Source organism: Stegodyphus dumicola, chromosome 9 (genome assembly GCF_044657685.1).
Source record: "Stegodyphus dumicola isolate Sdum_Otavi_A_Nest chromosome 9, ASM4465768v1".
NCBI lineage: Eukaryota > Metazoa > Arthropoda > Arachnida > Araneae > Eresidae > Stegodyphus > Stegodyphus dumicola.
In genome coordinates, this window is record NC_140776.1 from 32,542,454 (window position 1) to 32,565,612 (window position 23,159).

Genomic DNA, 23,159 nt, shown 5'->3' on the forward strand with positions numbered 1-23,159 from the left:
TGTGGTATTTGGGGATTTGTGAGATATGAGTAGTACAACTGAAAAGAGGCGTTTTGTAGAATTTATTGTTTACTCGTTCAATAAATGCAATGATTCTGTGAATTTAAGGTATTTGCTTGCGTATTAATTCGAATAAAATAAGTTTTGACTATTCTTGTTAACAGTAGCTGTGCATGCTAAGGATGCACAGCAGTGGATTGGACATAGTATATTTTAAAATTTTTACTTAGAGAAAGATTTGCGACTTACCGGATTGGAGGAAGAAGTTGCTGATAATTATCTTTGCTTTTCTACAATCATGGTTTTAGTGATTACGTGCGAGTCTTTGATTAGTGATAACTTTCATGTGGTTGGCACTTCGATGCTACTGAAATTTGAGAACCAAGTATTATCAAAGGAGACGAAGTTTTTGTAGTATTTTTCCTTTTGATAAGGAGGAACTGAAATTTGGTAGCATTAGTAGACAGAAGTTCTGTACTTCCAGTGTCTAGCTCCATAAGAAATAACATATTCCTTCAAGTTATTTTGCAAGCCTAAAGGTTCTCCATAATGCTAATCTGATGCATTTTCTCGAGCTCGCAAGCAAGAATTCCATATGGAAGGAGCTATTTTTGCTTAGTGGTATTTGTATGAAAATCTCTTCTTTATAAGAGTTAAAATGCATTTTAGCAGGTTTTGTCTGAAAAAGATTATTTTGTAGAGACATTAGGTTTTTTTGACGGCAGGGGAGATGAAAAATGAGCAGTGCCCTATGGGGACCTATAGGGACCCAAACGCCAAATCCTGGTAGTGGCGAATCATCATCCACCACCTTTTGTAGTTTAGAAGCCTTTGTAGAGATAGTAGGTATTTTTTGAAAGCAAGAGACAGGAAAAAATGAGCAGTACCCTCACCGAACTCGAACCACGGACCTCTTGAATACGCTCCGAGTATGCTGATTACTACACCTAATATGTATAATTAAATGATATTTGATAAAGGAAGAAGAAAACTCAAAACATGGTCCCTCTCCCAAAACGAAGAAAACATTTGCTCGGAAGCTTCATACCGTAGAGCAGTGATGTCCACTGCTCTATGGTATGAAGACTCTGCTCTTTGGAAGTATGAAGCCCACTGCTCTTTGGTCTCTCGCGAGCACATTTCCAAAACATCAACATTTTTGTTAAACATAGTTGAAGTATTATGTGATACATCTAAAATATTAATTTCGGCAAGTGGTTCTGAGATTAATAATAACATCGGTTAAATTTACGGAAATCAGAGAAACGGAGTTCAAAATTATTTTTCAGTGCATTTATGTTTTCCGAGTATTACTCTATTTCAATTGCCTTGTGGTTATTAATATGGCTTGATAAATTCTGAAAAATGGGTGAAATGTTTTTCTTTCATCTGATTTATCCACAATAATTATAACTTTACCTGAAAAGCAGTTACAGTCCCAATCAATTGTAAAAGGGTTCTTTCTTTTCCCTGGAGATTTTCGTTCAGTTTGTTCAATTTAGCTGTTATATCCGTGAGAAAATACAGACCGGATAACCAATTATTATCGTCCAATTCTTTATAACTTTCGTTTCAAGATTCCAAAAACTGCTTTATTGGCGAAAGAAATTCTACAAACCGTTGAAGTACTTTTCCCCTGCTGAGCCATCTAAACATCGGAATGGAGTAATAAGATTCCATGTTCGCTATCTATCAAGTTCAGCAGTCAGCAATCAATTATTTTATAACGTCTTGCAAGATATATCTTATGACTGTAAATGCTTACCATATTTTAGCAATATAAATGAATGGATATTTTTATAATATTTTTTGTTCGTAGTACCTAATCGGGCTAGCGAGCACATACAAAGCGACCGGCTAGCACACTTCTGCTCGCGAGCACAAAGTTGGACACCGCTGACAATAGAGAAAGCATGCGTATAAAGACCACTCGGAATTCAAACAGGCAATTATCAAATGAATTTTGGTATATTCATCCACTCGGTCTCATGATAACATCAAGCAATTCAAAATTTAAATCATTAGCTTAGGTGGAGTAAGAATAGCGAAATAGTGATCTTGGGTAAAATTCAAATATTTCGTAAACATCAAGGTATTTCTGATACTTGTCGCGTGATTGCGCATATGCAGGAAAATTCTAGTGTACTATTATGAAATATTTTTAAATGCCATGTTAGTTTATCCCACTGTACCATTTGGGAAACATTTCTTTTTGATATATGATAATGACACGCGTCAATGAAACAAAACACTGATTAATCTCCTGAAGATTGAGGATATCCTTCGAATTATCAGCCTACACGCTTCTCAGAATCCAGACACATTCAGCGTGTTTAGGAAACCATGGGGAGAGAAACTGTACATCAAAATCCTTTCACTGAAAGTAAGAAAAACCTGATTCGCATTCTAAATAATAAATGAAACAATGTGGCCCAGAAATTCCCGAATAACATTTTGATATGTGGTACTGAGCTCGACGCACTACAATATGAGGTGGAAGTAGTCATTATTGAGAGCTCTAAACTCTTTCAACAATGCTAAGTTGTTTTCACCCATACTTTATTTATGTAGTATACGTACCGCTCTGTGTAATGTTTCCGTTAAACACTTACTAGCATTGCTTTGATTCTTCGTGATTTTATCTTCTGCTACATTTGTGGAAATAAATATTGCCTGTAACGTTTATGTCCATTTATGTACAGTTTTACTCGTTGAAGCAAAAGCGTCTTAAGTTTAGACATAGATGACATAACTCCCTAAGTTATTAAGAAAAATAATAATAATTTTGCTTAATTATTTCCATTACATTTCGTACCCTTCAGGTTTGAATCTGAATAAACATACTGGAATTTATAAAGCATTAAAATATATAAATAATAATTAGGTAGCTAAAATATTGATAAATACTTCAAAGAAATTGCGTTCATATTTAAAGTAATTTCAATTTGTATTTAAAAGCATGTGGTTGTAACGAATACTTTCCACAAAAAGTTCTAAATAAAGCCAGAAAGAAAACATGAAAGCAGTAACGAACTAGCATCTAGCTGTAAACCCTACTGTCGAGGGATTTACATTTATCGAGATATTCTTTATGGATGAAACCACAGCAATCCCACCAGATACAAACCATGATCTTTCTGTTAGTGAAACTGCGTTTCGCAACGTTATCGATGGGCTCACCGGGAGCAGAACAACCCCCTTTACGGAGTGTGTTGTTGAAGTAAATTCACCTTTCATCACATGTGACGAATCCGGTACGGAATTTTATCCTTGCGTTAATATTCTAGCAAATTAGCGTAGGCCCGAACGCGTTTGTCTGCTTGAGTCATGCGACACACAGCGATTGAACTTGTGACTTGTGCGTCACGTTTGTGCTATGCATAGTGCGAGTAATGGACATGGCACTAACGTTTAACTCTTTAGCAAGCTCTGGAGTGGTTGCATACTTATCTCCTTCCACAAGTTCTTGACGGCGGGCCTGAACAACTTATATTGGCCGGTCAGAGCACTCTGCTTCTTGAATGCAATAGTCCTTGTTTTTTGAACTTTCGGTACCAAACGTTCACAGTGTCATAGGATTCAACATTACTACCTAAAGCTGTACACATGGTTTGGTGATATTCTATAGCTGATGTTTTGACACAGAACTGGAATAAAATAATCGCTCTAATCTGGTGGTGTGATAATCTCATTTCAGACACCTTGTACTTAATTATTACTATATTTGTTTACAAATTTCACAGCACTGTGTTCTAAAACAAGTCTATTTCTACCAAACGCCAAAAATAATTTGACAAAATATGATTAAACTCGCCAACACGAACTGTTTGCGCAGATCATATTTTCAGTGGCGGGAAACTTTCGTTAAACCCCGATATAATTACTGTCAATTACTGTCAAAATTCCTGAAAATATTATAATTTTATATATTTTGTAAAATGTGAAATATAAAATTATTATTTTGTACCATAACAGCATGTTTTCCTAAAACTGTTGACTGAGATATTATTCCAGAAACGTATTAACGTTTATCAATAGTAGACACATTACCTGTTTCATTGAAACACTTCTTTAATCCAAAGAAACAATGTTAGGAAACGATGGCGAAATTTGATGTAATTTTTCTAATCTATCCAATGGGACTTTACATTTGAAACAGAAAGTATCCTAGATGCACAGTTATAAACAATGCATATTTTATGGATGTAGATGTTTATGGGTTTTCTTTTCCATTTTCATGTATGAAATATATAATTATAAATTATATCAAAAATGCGTCTTTTTAGGTTTTAAGTACAGTGTTATTTACTTAAGGTTAATTTTGTGATTTGTTGTTAGTGCAGAACACACTTTTTTATTTTTATAAAATTAGGATGATAAAATGATACATTAATATAGTGATTTATACAGCTTAAATTGTGAATTACACAAACTTATTTATTTTAATTCGTATATTTCATTATTGTCTCCTTTATCCCAAACAAAGGAAAATCAGTTTATATGCTCTTATGTGTATATTTCCATGCGTACTCAGCTTGTGTGTTTATATCGTTCTCTATGTTTCTACTCGAAATTTACAGGAATTAAAAATTGTAGGCGAAGTAGTACATTATCCAATATTTTTTTTTTTTTTTTTTTTGCATTTCAGAGAAGCTCGCAGTATGTTTATTTCCCAAAATAATCTCTATACTAAGTTGATTAAAACATTTCTGATTTTTCAGTTTGATGAATCTTGAAATAAACATTTAATTGTATTTACGAATGTGAACTCGATAATCCCTTTAATCTCATCTAGATATTTGTTAAAAGTATTTAGAAGATTTTTAAAACTTTGCTTTGTGATATCAATATATATACATTCTATCGCGCTTATTTTGTGATGTTCAGTTTTATTTCTGAGTTTTAGTCAGGAATATACAATTAAAAATTGTAGCTACATACGTAAGTTAAATAGATACGAGAATATTTTGCGCTTTAAAAATTAGCGAAAACGGAAGACAAAGGAAAAATTAGTACAGTGAAGGAAAGTTCATTATGGTATCTAAGAAATGCATTCAGGTTTATCAAAGAATCTTAACTGTTATATTTTATTATTTTTGGATAAAAGTATTATCTGCTATTTTTCATTTTACAAATTCTATCAGAAATATACCCTCGAAAAGAGCGTTGTTTTCTTGATGCTTTTGTTCAATAATTTGGAATATTGGTGAAGTCTTCTGTTTTGTTTTCAGAAACCAAAGTTGAATGTTTCCAGAAAGGCTGCTGAAGTCAGATTGCTGTATTGAGGATTGTAAGGTAACCTAATTTATATACACCTAACAGAGTATTTCCGTTTATGATTGTATTTTCTAACTTTTCGTAAATATCCAGAAGTCTAATACCATGCTAGTAGACTTCTGGATACTATTGTATTAGATATCTGAATACGACTGTATTAGACTTCTGGATAGGATTGTATCAGACTTAGGATAGATTTTTTAGCGACAGATAATTTTTATGAAAATTTTGCTATTGAAATTAGTTTTCTAATATTTGAATTAAACATGTGCCATCTTGCAATTTTCAAAATTGACCCCACTATTTTATTAGACTAATACGATTGTATTAGACGTATGCTAAATGTTTTAACGACGGATATTTTTTATAAAAAATTTGGTATTGAAATTAGTTTTCTAATTTTTGCATTAAACATGTCCATGTTCTTATTTAACTCAACACTAAACCTCACGATGTCGAAAAGACTTTACTGATATATTTTAATACATATATTCTTTACATTTAATAAAAACTTATTAGTTTTTTTAAAATTGTTTCGTCGAGCCTAATTAAAAGCACAAGAGAAATTAAATATTATTCGCAAGTTATTACTATGTATGCATCGCAGATCAAGGGTGCGAAATATCGTTTTGGTTTCAGGATAAATTTTTCTGTATCAGTGTTAAACAGAAATTACGCTATTGCAAATAGATAAGCGTATTTTCCATAATATCTATATCTGATTTTAAACGGTGCGCTAGAGTTTAAATTTTATTTATTATTTTTTTTTATATTATGCACTGTGTAAAGGTAACGAATTTTGTCTATACATAAGACAAACTTCCATGGGGAAGGATTTGCTTTAATTTTCAGGCTGTGTTTTAAATTAATTCGTTCAATATTCTGTCATAAAATGTGTCTTATTCCTTATTCTGTTCCTTGATGTGTTATTCTCGTGAAAATAACATGTCCGTACTGGACGCATGCTTTCAGCAACACGGCATGGTCAATGGCCAAGCTATGCTATTAGAATCTATGGGCGTCTGCCTGATTGCTTGTTTGTTTATGACGTCATCTTCTCCGGAAGCGTAATGGCAAACCGGACATTGAGTTGATCAATGATAACGAATTTCGCTTACTGTGCATGCTCAATGGCGACTATATATAGGTAACATTACACAAGCCGGGTAGCCATGTTAGTTTTACTGTTTACATTTGCAGTATTACGGAAATTTGCTGTGCGCTTATTGCGTGTGCTTCTGTTTCATTTCCTTTTGGTTTATTTTGTTCATAAACATTACATTTAATGTCAGTTTTTTGGCTTTAATTCAGTAATTTAAACTGGACTTATTCCTTAATTTGTTAAAGTATATACGAATAGAGAGTATGGTAAGTATCCAACTGCTGTTATTCCTCAGAATTAAAATCCATAAGCATTCAGCTAACATATATTGTAATGTTTCCTGTTTTGTAATCCTTCTTAAACGAAAATTTGCGTAGTTTACAATCGATAGTTACACTATAAATAATGAAGCAATTTTAAACCTAAAAATTCTTAAAACACCGAACTGTTTACGCCCAGATAACACAATATCAACCATACACCGTATTTAGCTTATTTTAAAATTGTGCCAAAGTTGTAATTGCTCTAAATTCTACTCTGGGCATGCGCAGTAAGCTAAATTCGTTTAACATTGTTGAACTCCATGTGCGGTTTGCCACTACGCTCTCCGGGAACGGCGAGGAGTTGAGTTTCAAGAGAGAAACCCCCAGATTCCAAAAATTCGTGAGAAAGCCATTTCTGCCATTCTCGTCTTCGTGCGACCCTAAGCAGTCTAGATACTAATTAAGAACTCTCAAAATGCAAATTTCACATTTGTTTCGAAAAGTGGCAAAAGTCTGGCTCGTTGGGGATAAAAATATTATTTATTTCGGAAAATATTGTCACTATTCTCTTTCAAATAGTGGAGTTTGTTAATAATTTAAAAAAAAAATTACAAAGTATGAAACGAAGATAGCATTGTCAAACATTAAAGATATTAAAGATTATTATTGTTGTAATTGCTCTAAATTCTAGTCTGGGCACGCGCAGTAAACTAAATTCGTTTAGATAGATATTAAAGATTATTATTGTTATATAACGTCCTATTTTGACTTTGAATAACTCACGCGATTGCATGTGACGTCACTGTATGTCAAAAATGTTCCCTTAAATTCAAGATTTTAAATAATTAACTGCTGTTGGATTTTTTTTTCAGGCTAGGAAAATTGACAAGATGTATTACTGCTACATTAAGTATTTTATTGATACTGAGAAAAAAATGGTTATAATACATTAAATTTAAATCATGACGCCATACGTATACGTACTTTGAAGTGGCAAACGTTTGCATTTCCTGGCTTTTCAGGAAATAAATTATTTAGGAATTTGTTGTTCCTTAGAAACAATGAACTAATTTTATTCATACTGAAATGTTTTTGTATATTTTTAGAGGTACATAGAACTTACTAATTTCGCTTTGGCTCCAGCCCGCTCATCTGCTAGTTATAGTATACAATTATTGTTGCAGATCCTGTTCATTCTTTGTATTTAGGATAATGTATTAAATGCTCTGAGTTCACAGAGTACAAAAATTAAAACCAAGAAAATTAAAATATAAGTATAAGATTAAAAAACGAAAAGATCATATCTTACTGACAGGAAGATACAAGTTAAAAAAGTCAAAAATATAGTTAAAAAATTAGAAAACAATTTTTACAATTAAAATTGGAGTTTCTACGCAAAAACAAGCAATCCGGCCTGCAGGCAAGAAGGCAGATGTTTCGGTACATAAAACTAAATTTTCGTTTTAGACCCACTCGGAAAAAGGACACTTTGAACGTTCAGAATGACTTAACTCACTATTCTGCTAAATTTCAAATATAAACAAATATAGCTGCTATGGTAAAAAATTATTCTCAGCCGCACTCAAACAACTTTTAAATTGTTGAAAGTTCTACAAATATTGCATGCAGATTAACTAAGGGCATAAAAGCCTTAACCGGATAACCAGAACAACACAATTCAATAATTTTTAAAGCCAAAATTGCACAATTTACCAAAATATAAGACTAAAACACTGAGCCGACTCATTGAGAATAAGTATATATATATATATATATATATATATATATATATATATATATATATATATATATATATATAATATATAAGTATATACTTTTGCAACGAAAAAGCCAGGTGCACAACTATATATTATAGCAGTCTTATGTACAACATTTCAACGTTCTGAGAGTTCTCGGTTTTGAGTTATGCGAGATACTTACGTACGTACGTACGTACGGACGCTACAAAAAAAAAAAAAAAAAAAAATCCCTTTTGCATTAATTTCAATTAGTTTCATAATTCATTTGGGGGGAAAGAGTCTTTAATTATGCCTGTCGTTATGTACAAATGTCACGCAAGAACATCCTTAAATTGTATTTGATAGCGGTCAATATAGATATTTTTATTGAAATATGGTAGCCAGAATTTATCGAGATTACAATACTTCCGTTGCTTCATGCAAGGCAGTAGAAATACAGATCTCTATGTGATAAATGCGCTACTTCGCACCTTCAAAAAGTGTTATTATGCAGTATGCTATTATAGCAATTAGTAAGCAACTATATATTATAGCAGTCTTATATACAACATTTCAACGTTCTGAGAGTTCTCGGTTTTGAGTTATGCGAGATACTTACGTACGTACGTACGGACGCTACGAAAAAAAATCCGTTTTGCATTAATTTCAATTAGTTTCATAATTCATTTGGGGGGAAAGAGTCTTTAATTATGTCTGTCGTTATGTACAAATGGCACTTAGTAAGCAATGGGTTTTAATAGTCAAGAGAACGCTTCATACCGTGGTTCAAAAGACGGATTAAAAGGGTGTCTGTCCTTACTCCAAGATATAGTTAATGGTTTCTCTCCAATTGCTTTGCATGTCAGCGTTGCACTTTGACCTCTTGTAAGAGTCAGAGCTTTGAACTTCTCTGCAAAATGGGCTCCAACTGAAAAGAGAAAAATACGCCAGTTCAAGCAACTGGAAAACTAGTCAATCATTTTAGATAAATTCTTAACATAATAAATAATGTGATAATATATTAAAATGTGGAAGCATATTCAAGTAGGTACATATTTAGATATGTTTCTAAAATTAACAAAAACTAAACACATATAGTAGAATAGCATAGAATATGGTTAAGTTAGCGCATCCGTTATTGCACTGTTAAGTTAATGTTTCATTCATTTTGCAGTGTAAACTACATATTGCTTTGTGGAATACATACCGCTAACGATATGGCCGTTACCAGGGGGAAATTGTTATTTTGCTTTGGAAAAATAAGCACATGCCAATATCACCATATGTGAAAAATAATTAACCGTTTCTCCTTGGTGCTTATAATTTTAAAATTAAGGGGCTACAGCATTTTAGTAAAATGCAAATACTAATAAAATTACACAATTAGTATTTTCTTCTGATTTTCCATTTAAAAATTCAGTCTAAGTTGCATTTTATGCATGTTATACACATATACAAAAATTAAAAAAAAAAAAAAAAAAAAAAAAAAAAAAAAAAACCTGAAATGTTTCAGATTTTAACGGTTGCGCAATACTCCTGCTAACCATTTCTTTTGTCTTTTGATTATTAACTTTGAGTTTGAGTTTTCTTAGTAAGACTACGTGTTAACTTTATTTATTAAATATCATGGACTCTGAAGTTTCGTAATATAAAATTCAATTCATCAGCAAAATCCAAAAATATTAAAAAATAGCATATCTTTAGAGTTTTCGATTGTCTTGCGCTGTGGAGTTAGAAATGCTTTTTATCGTGACATAATGCCACTGCTTGCTAAGAAATAGTCTGGTTTGTTAATCAAAAATTCATTAAAGTTTAGCAACGCATGAAATAAATAATAACAGAGTATATAACGCCACTTTATGAAAATACTAAATAAATTTATTAGACAGACCATGGATTGTATGAATTGTGATCATCTAAATCAATCCGATTCAAGAGTAAGAAATGAATATTCTTAAGAACTGCATCTATTGCTTTCAAATAATATCAGGTGTTTAATTCCCAGGACAGTTATATACCTCTATGAATGACATTGCTCTCTGAAAATAATAAATACCCAACGACCATATGTGATATGTACATATTTTTTTCGCTCCTTCTGTAACAAAAAATAAATACGTGTATTTGCAACAAACCTTTAATTCTCAATTTTAATTTAAATATTTCCTATTCTCAACGTAAAAATGGTAAGTGCTTAAAATAAATTGCCCTGAACTGCGTCATTTCGAGTTTAATTCATATTATATAACCCTTGCATAATGCTCATGATGTACATATTTCCATAACATTTCAAGCAATAACGATTCTAAATTTCGAAACCGAAACTTAATTTTAACAAGCAGGGAATAAACTGAGCTAAAACTGACTCCTTCTGAAGAAAATGTTCATCTTAGAGCACGTTGTATTTCTGCTCTGCCTTGATGCTCTGTGAACCCATCGCCGTTTCCTTTTTTTCATTAATTGCATCGTCTTGATTGTGTGAAAGCGACGAAAATGTGATCAAAAGGAGGACCCAGTAGTTAATGTATTTCTCACGAAATAATGGGTTCAGTTGTCCTCAAGGACTGCTGTTATCTCGATGTAGTAACGTTGCTGTATGTATATTTTATAAAGTATTTATCCCTCTATCTTAGTATGCCTTCGTAGTGTAATGGTCTGCACACTGGGCGTGTATTACAGAGGTCCGCGGTTCGATTTCCGGTGAGGGCGTTGCTCATTTTTCATCACTCCTGCATTAAAAATAACGTAATGTCTCTACAATGTCATTAACTTGTATCTGGTTGTCTGGAAGTCATACGAAATGTTCTTCAAACGTCCTTTCTATATATATTAAGAACAGTGAGCAGTTAATAGTTTATTACCCATTTTGTTCGATAAATGTTTGCTTTCTCAATGCACAGTACTTAGCTTTATCGTGGAAGTTGAACAAGGTGCTGACTTATGGCCTCATTTGAAGTGAATGGTATAATATGAAAGAACTTTTGAAGAGAGCGAAACATGTGAAACTCTGGGGGCACAAGTTCAGGCGATTGTCGTGCCAACACTTTTTATATAAACTACAATAAGTTTTGTCAGGTGATCAAACTTGTGTGTGGTCTTATGTTATCGGGTTGGAAGGCAGTTCCTATACGATTAAAGAGCTCTTGAATTTTCTTGAAAATGGATTCGTTGAAACTACCACAGCACACATTCGAACTGATTTGTTGGTTTTCTGGTAGGAGCTTGGAAACAATACCACAGACATGTTTGACCACCTGACAAAAATTATTGGAGTTTGGATGAAACGTATTGACACCCGTATCATATTTGCCTGATCTTATGCCCTCAGATTTTCGATTTTTTTTTCTCTCTTCAAAATTTTTCACACGATTTAACATTCAATTCAGATGGAGCCGTAAATATATAAATGTTATTATATATATGTTATTTATATAAATACATGAACTTCAAAAACATAGAATAAAAGTGTCATGACATTTTCAAACCACCTAATAAATCATCATTACACACATGGGCACACACACACACTCACACACTGTATACATATATATGTGTATAATTATCCAGTGATTGGCAGTAGCCATTACAGACGTTGGTCATTGCTAAAGCTTGAAGCGGTGGTGACGTTATTATGGAGACAGCTAACAGGTGACCGATCGTTACCGCCTGCAAAAGAAAGAAACTTTAAGTCCATGCTTTCTCCGAGATTCAAACCCGGGCGCTTTAGCAATCAGAGTGACTAACCACTTGCATGTATTAATATATATACTATACTATATATGTATATATGTATGTGTGTTTGAGTGTGTGAATACACGTGTATTTGTATATATCTGAATGTTGCAAACAGAGACTAAGGTATATATATATATGTATACTATAGAAGTATATATATATATATATATATATATATATATATATATGAGTAACCAGTAGCAACTAAATATTAACAGTAGTAACTAAACTAGATATACAAAATATTTTCATTTAAAAAATATTGCACATTTTCCCTTAACCTCAAAAGTGCTCTTTTTAATAGGAAACATTCTAACACCTTTAAAAGAAAACAGCTATTTCCTTTTCCTTCTGGATAAACCATAGAAACGAAAGCTTCTTTTTTTCTTAACAATGCTTCTGCGTTTTGTCGGCTTACGCGGGGAGCAATATCTCGTTCAACACATATGGTGGCATCCAACGGAAATCGATACAAGAATTGTATAAAAATAATTTCCTAGTTGCATGAAATGGAGCCGGGGCAGTTTGGAAAAACTTTTTACCATCGGTGGTGTGGTTATCGGATACTTTCTCAGGCTTTTACACGTTTTAACAGTAACTATAGCAAATTCTTTTACTCAAAATCGCCTGCTTCACTTACTTATTTTCTTTTGTGTTTTGCATAGGCTCAACTTCAGGAAAGAATAATGAATTACGACCTTTTTTTGTCAACTAAATTTAACCTGTTGCTTTTTGCAAAGAAATGTAAGTTCTACAAAATATTTTATTTCAGGATGTGATAATTAATACCATTTTAAACACATTATATTTATGTTAATTATTATGTTGCTAAAATTTCTTTTCTTATATAATTTTATATAATGGTTAAGGGGGTTGTATACCTTCGAACGTTTTTTTAATTTTGTACATTTACTTTGGCTTTAAGAAGATTAATGATGAAAAAAATGAAGAAGCTGAGTTATTTAATGACCATTAATTTTGCATTTTTGGAGTAAAGTAATAAAACAAGCAAAACAACAGCAATATTTACAATACATTAGAAACACTGTATTAAAAAAATATAATATATTTTCATATTTTGTAAAATGCAAATCCATCATAATGATATTCTCAAGGAGACAGACTATTATTTTAAAGCTAGGAAGTTATTCAATTTTTTTTTAAGCTAAAATGTGTAATATAACAAAGAAAAGCACATTTTCTCATTAAAATTCTTGTTTAACCCATAATAACTCTATAAAAATGCATTTGCCAATTAGTAAATATTCTGTCTCCTTACATGAAGTATTCTAAACATTTATACCAGACTGCATAAGATTTCAATCATAATTTTTAAAGATATTGTGTTTCATCTTAGCATTAAAACACGAAAAATGGAAAAAAAAAAACTCATTTAAAGAATTCAAACGCTCGATTACATACTTTTACTCAGTTTGTAAACTTAAAATTCCCTTAATTTATGTCTAATTTCTTCTTGTTTTTCAGAATGACCTTTTTTTTTTTTTTTTTTTTTTTTGGAGCTTTTAAAATTTTTCTCTGTTTTTTAAAGCCAAATCAGAGAATATCGTTTTGCATTGTCGATATGGTTAACATCAAACATTTCGTACTCGTTTGCAGTGTAGTAACCAATATCTATCTATATCCTATAAAAGGTAATGAATATTACTCACTAATAGATAAAAATACGCTTCTCAGCAATGTAAACACAGAATCAAAACACCAGCGAAAATGCGTTAGTGAATTCATAACACACAGCTTGAAAATATGCTAAAATTTTGTTTCGTTGCTATCTTAAAAATACTTTTTGGTCTTTAAAATGCAATAAAATAATGTTTTAACGCCCGAAAATAAAAGTGAACAACTTTGACACACCCACTTCGGCTTTTTAAATATTTTCCACTTGTGTACTTCCGGTATGTTTTTCGATGACAAGGTGTATCATAACTCCTGTTTAAATGAACGCAGGAACAAAATTCAAACAGTTTTGGAAACGTAAGAAATCAGACTTTCATTGAGCGCAAGGGCAAAAAAAGATATTTTTGGCAAAATATCGCTTTCTAAGGTATACAGTCCCCAAGTGCTACAGAGTTATTTAATGAGCATACATGTATGTACTGATTAATTTAATAACAATTTATTATTATCAATTTTTATATGACGACCAAAGTGACCCTTTTTAACGTTTTGTGAGTTACCTTTATGTATTAAATATGATTTTCATCGCATTTAAATCATAAAATTCAATTCAACAGAAATATCACGAAATATTTAAAAAGAGCACATGTTTAGAATTTCCGATACACAGTTTCGCGGGCCAGAGATATTTTTTCCTGTACAGGAGGACTACATTATTCAAAATTTGGTGTCCCTATGTACCGTCGATTTTTTCCAGTGCGAGAAGTATGCATACATTCATGCAGATTCTTTCTTATTTTCTTTCCATAACGCAGGGCACTAATATTTGACCACAAAATTTTGAAGAACAAAACGCCGTTTTGTTGTGAAAGGCGCAAAATTTCAAAAAGAAATTAATATATTTTAGTAAATTATCCCTTTGAAATTATATTAAATCCAATACATATTCCCAGTTAGCCCTGGGATAGGGTGATATTTATGACGATGTTAGTGATTCCAGAAGAATTACCTTGAGAAAATTGAAAGCAAGCATACTTGAGAAATGGGCTTGGGAATGGAATGGTTCAAATAAAAATAAGGGTTACTTGAAAATTTTGATCATAAAAAGAAAAATGGATCTATTTAATAATATAGATACTATTTAAGTTATCTCGGATCATGGTAGAATCCCGGCCTATTTAAAACGCTAGAATCTCTAGGGCAATGATCAATGCTTGGCTTGTGGGAAGTACGGAAATGCAGCTCATTTTATGGAAGAATATAAACTAGCCGAGAGTGTGAGGACAAGATTTGGAAAAATAAATGAACATAATGTAATTGAAAAAAGAAAATTCTTGAATAGCTCTGCAACAGAAATTGTGAAGATTGTGAATGAAACCAAACTATCATAGGAATAGCACATTACATATTTTAGTTTTTCTTTTGTTTACGAGTTTATGTGTAGGGTGAGCGAATTATGTGTCGTCTTACTATTTTTTGTTTTCTAGCCGATTATGCTTATGTTTTTTCTTATTTTGTATTGTGTGAGTGTATTTTTAACACTATAAGCGCAGAGCTTTCTCCCTACCTAGAAGGGCTAACGGCAGTCAAATTGACTGCTAAGAGAATTAAATGTATATATCAAAATGCAAATGCTTTATAATGGTTTTAAGAATATTAATTATAGTTATTTAAGAACTTCTTTAAATAACAACAGATTATTTTTATAAAAATAGATATTTTATAATAAATTTCAACTTACCCTTAATAAAACTCATATTGTAGCTTTTCACAATTATTACTTAATAAACTTTTTCAATACTGAAAGTGCATTTTCCACACACATAATATGAAAATTTTTACACACATCACTGGTTTTGTTTTGTTGTTACAATGTCCAATGTGGCACTGACATCTTTTCCTTGAGAGTCTATTGCTAGAGATGGAAATTTCCTGGGGCAATTTTGTGCTTTATCTTCTGCTCTCTTAACTTCTCTGCTGATTGAAATAGGAAGCTGTGCCTTGTAATATTTTTATCACTAAATTTATGGTAGATATCGTAGGCATTCTTTCCTGCTAAATCCAGCATAGTATGAAAGACATGCACAAGCCATCTACGTGAGGCTGCCCGAAGAGAATATTTACGCGTAATCTGATCAAGGATATCAACTCCACATTTGGTTTTGTTCTAGAACTCTACTGTTTCAGGAACTTTCTTTTTATTTTGTGAGTCTACATTTACACTTTGAATGTAAGGTACTTAATAGTAGGACATTTATATTCATTTTCCCTGATAGATCTTCAGTGTAGGTTTACCATTCTTTAGCAAAACTATTTCAAATAGCCGCGATTTGATCTTCTTACTTTATGCGGAATTTATTTTAGATGCCTTCTCACTTTGCTCACAAAACTTCTGTTTTCCATTTTAAATCGTTTAGCTAATGATAGTGAGGAACATAATTGTCCGCAGTCAAATTTCTAACCCCTGAAATCAGATAACGGCTTAGAAGACGTATTACTACATTTTCGGGATGACTTTCAGTTTCGTTTCTCGATATATCTTTTCCAAGTTATGGAAAAGCATGCACATAAACTTGGAGCATACATCGACTAGCATCCAAAATTTGATACCCAGTTTGTTTGACTTATTTTGTATATATCATATAAACTTACTTTTGCCTTTGGATGGAAATGCTCATCCACAATTAGATTTTTACCTGGCTTATGGGAAATTTCGCAGTTCTGTATAAAGTTTTTCCAAATATCTGAAAACAGTGCAAACTTATCACTTTCTAAATGCTGAATCCTAGTTGATTTCAAGTCAAACCTTAGATATTTCATAATATCTTGTTAACGATTGCAAAACATTGTTTCTCAAAAAAAAGGAGGATCTAATGTAATGTTTCACAAAAAATCATTATCCATATCATTGCAACCATGTGCTTCTCTTGCATAAATAATAGCAATAAAAGTGTGAAGCTTTTCTAAAGATATTGTCAAAATTTCTTCATTGTTCAAAACTGTTTCTGCTTCCGTGCACTTTTTAATATGGCGTAACATCGATTCACCCCCAATCAAGATCCACACATTCGGCATATTGTCTCCGAAATTTCTTTATACATACAATTTTGGACCCGGCAACTCTTAGCACATTTTGAGTTCCATATTTACCCAGCTCTAGTTTTTAAAGTAGATGTCACAGTCCACGACGAAAGGTTGGAAATAATCTGAGCGGAAGGGACGTATATCCTGTTGTAAATAATCAATGAATGAAAGGAATTCGTCTGCCAGACATTTTTCATAGAAAGAGTGCTTTCTAAGAGAGATAACAAGATAAATCTACCCAGTATTACTAGCAGTCAATATGACTGTTCGTTGCACGTTTAGGTATAACGAATAATATTTTCGTTAATTTTAATTTTATTCGATTCATATTTGGTACCGATAATTTTCAAGGTTTTTAAGGAAAATCAGAAAATTTGTAACTTCTTAAGTTAAAGCGTTTTTTAGGAATCCAAGGTGTAATCGTGAAAACAGTCAAAATGACTGCTCTGGCGCTTCTAGTGTTAAAGATACAGAATCTGCGTTAATCTGTTTAATCTGTATTTTAATCTTCTTTTGTTTTTATCTCTTAAGTGTATTTTTGTTTGTTTGCGTCGGGTGTGCTGCGTTAACCATGAGGTCGATTATTATCAGGCAGGAGGGTTTCAGCATACTCGTAAACTAAACTAAACATGTTTCACTTAGAGTAAAGGTATCAAAAAGTGCAAAAATCCACTATGGAAAACGTAAACGTATGAAACAAATTTGACCAACATTTTTAATCATCAATTAGTTGAATCATATTGAAAAAAGTGCAAACAAATATATACAGAAGTCCTTAATGTAGTATAAAAGATATAGAGTAATTATAAGTCTCGGTACATCCCCTTCAGAGGTATTGATTTAATGAGACATGGAAATGGAACAGCCTGTTTCTGAGTTGATAATGCTCCGAATTTACTAAACTTTTAATTTTCAACAAACATCCAAAACTTCAAAACAAATATACATACAAATGCAATTCCTTAAACAAATGTACGCATCAAACTAGTAAACACCAACGATGCAGGAAAAAATATTCTGATACAATTAAGTTATTCATATTATACAATTGCTCATCCTAGTAAATTAAAGTTAAATATGGAGTATAAAGCTTGTTTAAAAAATTAACAATTAAATTTTATAAAATTCGATAAATATTTTTAAAAAATCTGAAAGGTGTCAGATTTTAACGATCTTTCAAAAGTGTTTGTTAAAGTTTTCTTTGCTTTCGCTGAATACGCGGTCTACCAGTCTGCTGTTACTTTCACTCCTGATAACTCATATTTTTTTGTCTTTTTAACTTTAGTATTAAGCATCATTTTCTATGAATTTATTCAACAGCAAAATTACAATAATTCTGATAGCAGTACACAGCAGTATACATTTAGAATTCCCGATGCAAACTTAAGTGTTGCCATAGCATATTTCTATTTTTTTACAATCATTTCTCAATTTATCATATGAGTTTCATCTTTCTTACTAATATCGCTTTAAAAACATCTTTTTGTCTTTTCATTTGTGTGATTATTAATTAAATGTCACGTTCTTGGGGCTTATGCCACATAAAATTGAAGTTTTACAAAATATGAAATAGATAATAAAACAAATTTAAAATTCAAATTTCGAGCTTCCAGGTACCCATGCTCCGGTGGAGGACAACGGTTCCATTACGGACTACGAATTTGATGGCTCTAGGTACCGTTGTTTTTCTGACAAAGCGAGAAACATACATACATTAAGTCAGGTTCTTGATTACCTAATTTCTTTAAATACCTTACAGGGTGATAATAATTTGTGGCAACAATTTCAAAAGTGATAAAATGCATTTAAATGTTTCGGCTCAAAATGCTATTTCGAGACTAATACACATTTTGGGACACATCCCTATTCGACTAATAATAATTAAATTAGAAAAAATTCAGTAATGTAATTTTTGAAGTTTGGTTACAGCCGAAAATATCGCGGCAGAAATATGGCGGACGGAAACGTCGTGGAGAAAACAACGCAAGTCGAAAACGCCCTGGTACAAAACATGGCGGAAGAAAAGAAAGCAACGAGAAAAACATCGCAGCTCTGAAACATCGTGCTTGGTACGAAATATCATCGTCGAAAATAAAGCTGTTCAAAAACTTCGCAGTTTAAGAACATCGTCGTCGAAAATATAGTGGTAAAAAATAAAGCACTTATAAATCATCGCATGACGGTAACATCTCACACATGCGTTTTTCAGATTTTAAAAATTATAAATTCATATTCGCATAGAGATTTGTAAGTGGAAGAAATGTTAACGATGCTTTAGGAATAAAAGGAAACAGATATAATTTTCATAAAAAAATATCATATTAACAATCGTGAAATCTTCCTTTTTCTAAACATTTTAGCTGTATTTTTCATGAAAAATTATGAGTAAAACTTTATAAAAATGATTAATTTATAAATGACCTTTGTTAATTAATAATTTTAAATTTTGCAAATTTAAAATTATGTTAAGCACATATATATATATATACTATATGAGTATATATAAAATCATTTATGACCTTAAGGGTAAATAAAACCATAAAAATAAAAAATGGGCATAAAAGTATATGATAATATCAGTTGCAAGATAAAGGTGCAAAATAAATCCTGTTTATCCTATCTAAGGAAAAGTATAGTGAAGAAATTATAGTAAATCTATACTACAGTACAGTAATCGTACGTGAAAATGAACCGAAATAACTGAAAAGTAGTAAAATATTCCTAAAAACAGGATTTTAGGAACAGGACCTTTAGCGCAGGATTGTTGAATTTAAATTTTTTAATTCTTTAAGTTTATCCAACCAACTCCTATTTTTAATGAGTATATAGGTATATATATATATATTTAGCATTAGCTTTTAATCATTCCTCTTAATTATAATATATATATACATATATATAATTACAAAACAGTTTTTTAAGACAAAACATAAAGATTCCTATTGAATTGGGGTAGTGATTATTTAAAAGTTTTGGCTTTTACATTTATTAAATTCTTTGTTGGATTTATTAGATTAATTGAAATTTATTAACAATGAATTTCAAAAAGTTTTCATCTTTGTGAAACATTAGTTTTAAATTTTTTACTTTATGCCTTACATATATATAGAGAGAAATTTCTGAGCTAATTTAACACTCCGAATAACGATTAATTGGAGGTACAAAGGGAATTCATAAATTTCCAGGACTAATTTTTTCCAAGTTTTAAACACAGAACTTTATTCTTCAGCTGCAGGAGCGCAAATGGCGTCTTATATATAGCTTGAGTTATATAGCTTGAGTACAGGATTCTCTTCCGTCAGAGCATGGATCAGAAAATAGTGTGAAACATAGATATGTAATTCTTTTAAATTTATGTACATACAGTGATAAGTAGAATATGAATGGAGATATTAAATCTGAAGAATTATTCTTAAAAAATTACATGCTCTATGTATCATGCTTTGAAGTAAACTAATTTGACCGAGAGACAAAATGTTGAGATAGCAAAATGGCATCATAGCTCTTTCTTTTTTTCATAGTCTCAAGCATTCAGCTTTCGGTAAGGGCACTTACTTATTCATGAAAGGATGATTTCGTGGAATTATGCAAGTTTCGGTTGTGCCTGATAGACTTCAACTGCAAAATGTAGGTATTTCTCTAACGGAGTGTAATCGATAATCAAGAAATGTACGTTTTATTTTATACGTTAAATTCCCGAAAGGAATCATAGTTCATTATGGATGAAATAACCTAAAATTTGTAGATTCCTTGGAATCCAAGTTGCATCTGGCAAACAAATCACAAAAATATTTCTAACGAGATGATCTTCGTTGAGAAATATATTGGTTCTTTGATTAGGTTGCAAGACATTTTTGAAAGAACTATATTAAATTTAGCATAACGTTTAAGATTTTAAAATAATTTTTGATTGATTTCTTACTATAGCAACTTTTGTATCACAATGTTACATTACAATGTTTTCTAATAACATTCTTGTTTTCATTTTCTTGTTTCTGACCGCTTTCATTTATTTTACAAATCGGTAAAAAAAATAGCATAAGTTCACTTTCCTCAATTAAAGATATCTCAGTTTCAAGGCAGAAGGATACGTTGTAATTGCATAAAAGTGACAAGACTCGCAAATTCAAGAATATCGATCAGATCAAATATATTCTTTTAACAGCTAAACTTGAAATTCCATTTTGATTGATTTCTTTGAAACAGCTTTATTCTGAACTAAAAATATTATGAAAGAAGTCTGTAATGAAAAAACGTTAGTTCAGTTTTCTTAGTATCTAAATAATTTTATTACATCGGAATGTAACATTCATAAGTAAAATTGCAAAAGAGAGATCTTTTTTGATTAAATTTGCAATACACACACGTCACGTTTCCAACTCTCGAGCTTACTCTAGCAATTTCTTATTTTGTTAATATGTGATACTTGATATCCTCTGAGCTGATAGCTCTATGCATGATTAATAAAGCTCTAAGCAAGGAGAAATAGGATTTCAATGTTTTATTCATTTTACACAAATGTTAGCAAAACGACGGGAGATAAAACAGTAATTCGATTTTTTAAACTCGCATTCTCAGTCTTCACGGAGTTTGCATACATCGAATAGTACTTATGTTTCCTTGCAAATTCAAATAAGAATAGAGTTCCAGTAAAACAACTTCACAAATAAAAATTTAAAAATGCATGAGTCTTTGACTGAACGAATGTTGCAGTATGATATAGCTTTATGAATTTCTAAAGCGTTATACATAGAAGCCTTTTATACTTTTCAAGATATTAAAGTTTTCATTTATCTTATGAAAAATATAATATATAATTTTACAGCAAACATGTTAAAAGCTTGGTTCAAATTTTGATGCAATGTTTTTATATTTTCGTAGATTATTTCTCGTATAAGATAGGAAAAAAATCAAATCTTTATATTTCCTCGACTGACATCAGATTAATGAATTACATATGAACTTTCCTGCTAATTTATTATTTTTTCAGATCATTATTTACAGAAAAATCCCTTAAACAAAATAAAAGTAGGAAAGCATTTATAACTAAAATAAATTAATATAGGAATACGAAGCTTTACGTAAAAAAATAAAATATATTTTAAAGAAGCCATTTTGCAGCGAGTCGAAAGTTCATCAGAGGTTTGGCGGTAGGGAAAAGGGCGAGACAGTCGAGTCCATATCTTAAGATGTTCTCCTTCGAAATTGAGACGGATCTTTTTCTTTCTTGTAGGTGTAAATTCAGACGCATCTTATGTACAGCTCGAGCAACGTTCTCAGTGAGTAGACGGCTAACAGTCTTACGGTTATTGTCCTTCCTCTACGAAAGCATTAAATTGATATGGGATATTTGAAACATCAATAACATAACATATAAGTACTTTAAATTAGCAAATATTATAAAATGTATAGTTTTAAATAAATCAATAATTAGCCCATACTTATAAAGAAACAAATAACTGAAACTTTTAAATTTATGTTTTATTATATTTCACTTTTGTGAACAGATTTGTTAGCGGTCAAAATGGATTTTTTCGTTGAAATGTGAAATCCGAAATTTTTCGCGATTTTCTTAAGCGATTAAAGAATATACATAATAATGACGGAGAACTAATTTTTCGCTTTGAATATACTCATTTCAGTGATCATTTTTCTTCTCCCGCAGCTCAATCCACTGGTGAGCAAGAGGAGAAACAAAACACCTAAACAAAGATCCGGCGTTGTAACGCAAATATGATTTAGTTTCCCTTGATGAGCCTTCCACGAATCGTCTCATCGATAAAGTAAATAACCCTCGCGTGCTTTCCCATAGGCGAAATAACACACTGAAACTTACAAAATCACATCGGTCACATTTTACATTTGATGAATAAAAAGAAAGAAAATTGTTAATAGAAAACTGAGATTATAAGAATATGTATGTTATATACAACAAATAACTGAACAGTATCTCACTCTGTAGAAAGCGTATGTAGTTGACAAATAATTTATCTCTTAATCAGTGTTTTCCATCAGGATTTGTTCACAGACATAATTGTCACCATCGATACAAACTATTTAAAGAGTTTTATTATTAGATATTTATATACTGAATTATACGCATTTTAGAAAGGAAACAAACGTTAAAATTTTAATAAAACACGAGATGTATTTCGGACGGTGATAGCAAAAGGATATTCTCCCTTTCCTAAAGAGATTGGTATATTGGTGTATTGTGAATACGGCAAAGCACACTAGGGCTATCTGCCTAAGGGAAGGGATTCCTTAGTGGAGGACTTTCTAAGGGAAACTGGCTCGTATACACGTTACACATGGGGAAAACCA

General features: G+C 31.5%; 1 protein-coding gene across 4 annotated transcripts in view; it reads right to left on the reverse strand.

Moving 5' to 3' along the window:
* Positions 1 to 23,159, reverse strand: part of LOC118192447 (cell adhesion molecule Dscam1-like) — an 816,729-nt gene that overhangs the window by 317,182 nt on the left and 476,388 nt on the right. For all 4 annotated transcript variants that reach the window (XM_085823333.1, XM_085823331.1, XM_085823332.1 and 1 more), the window contains one exon: positions 9,162 to 9,309. In XM_085823333.1, the coding sequence (XP_085679459.1) occupies positions 9,162 to 9,309 (148 nt within the window). The remainder of the gene's footprint in view (positions 1 to 9,161; positions 9,310 to 23,159) is intronic.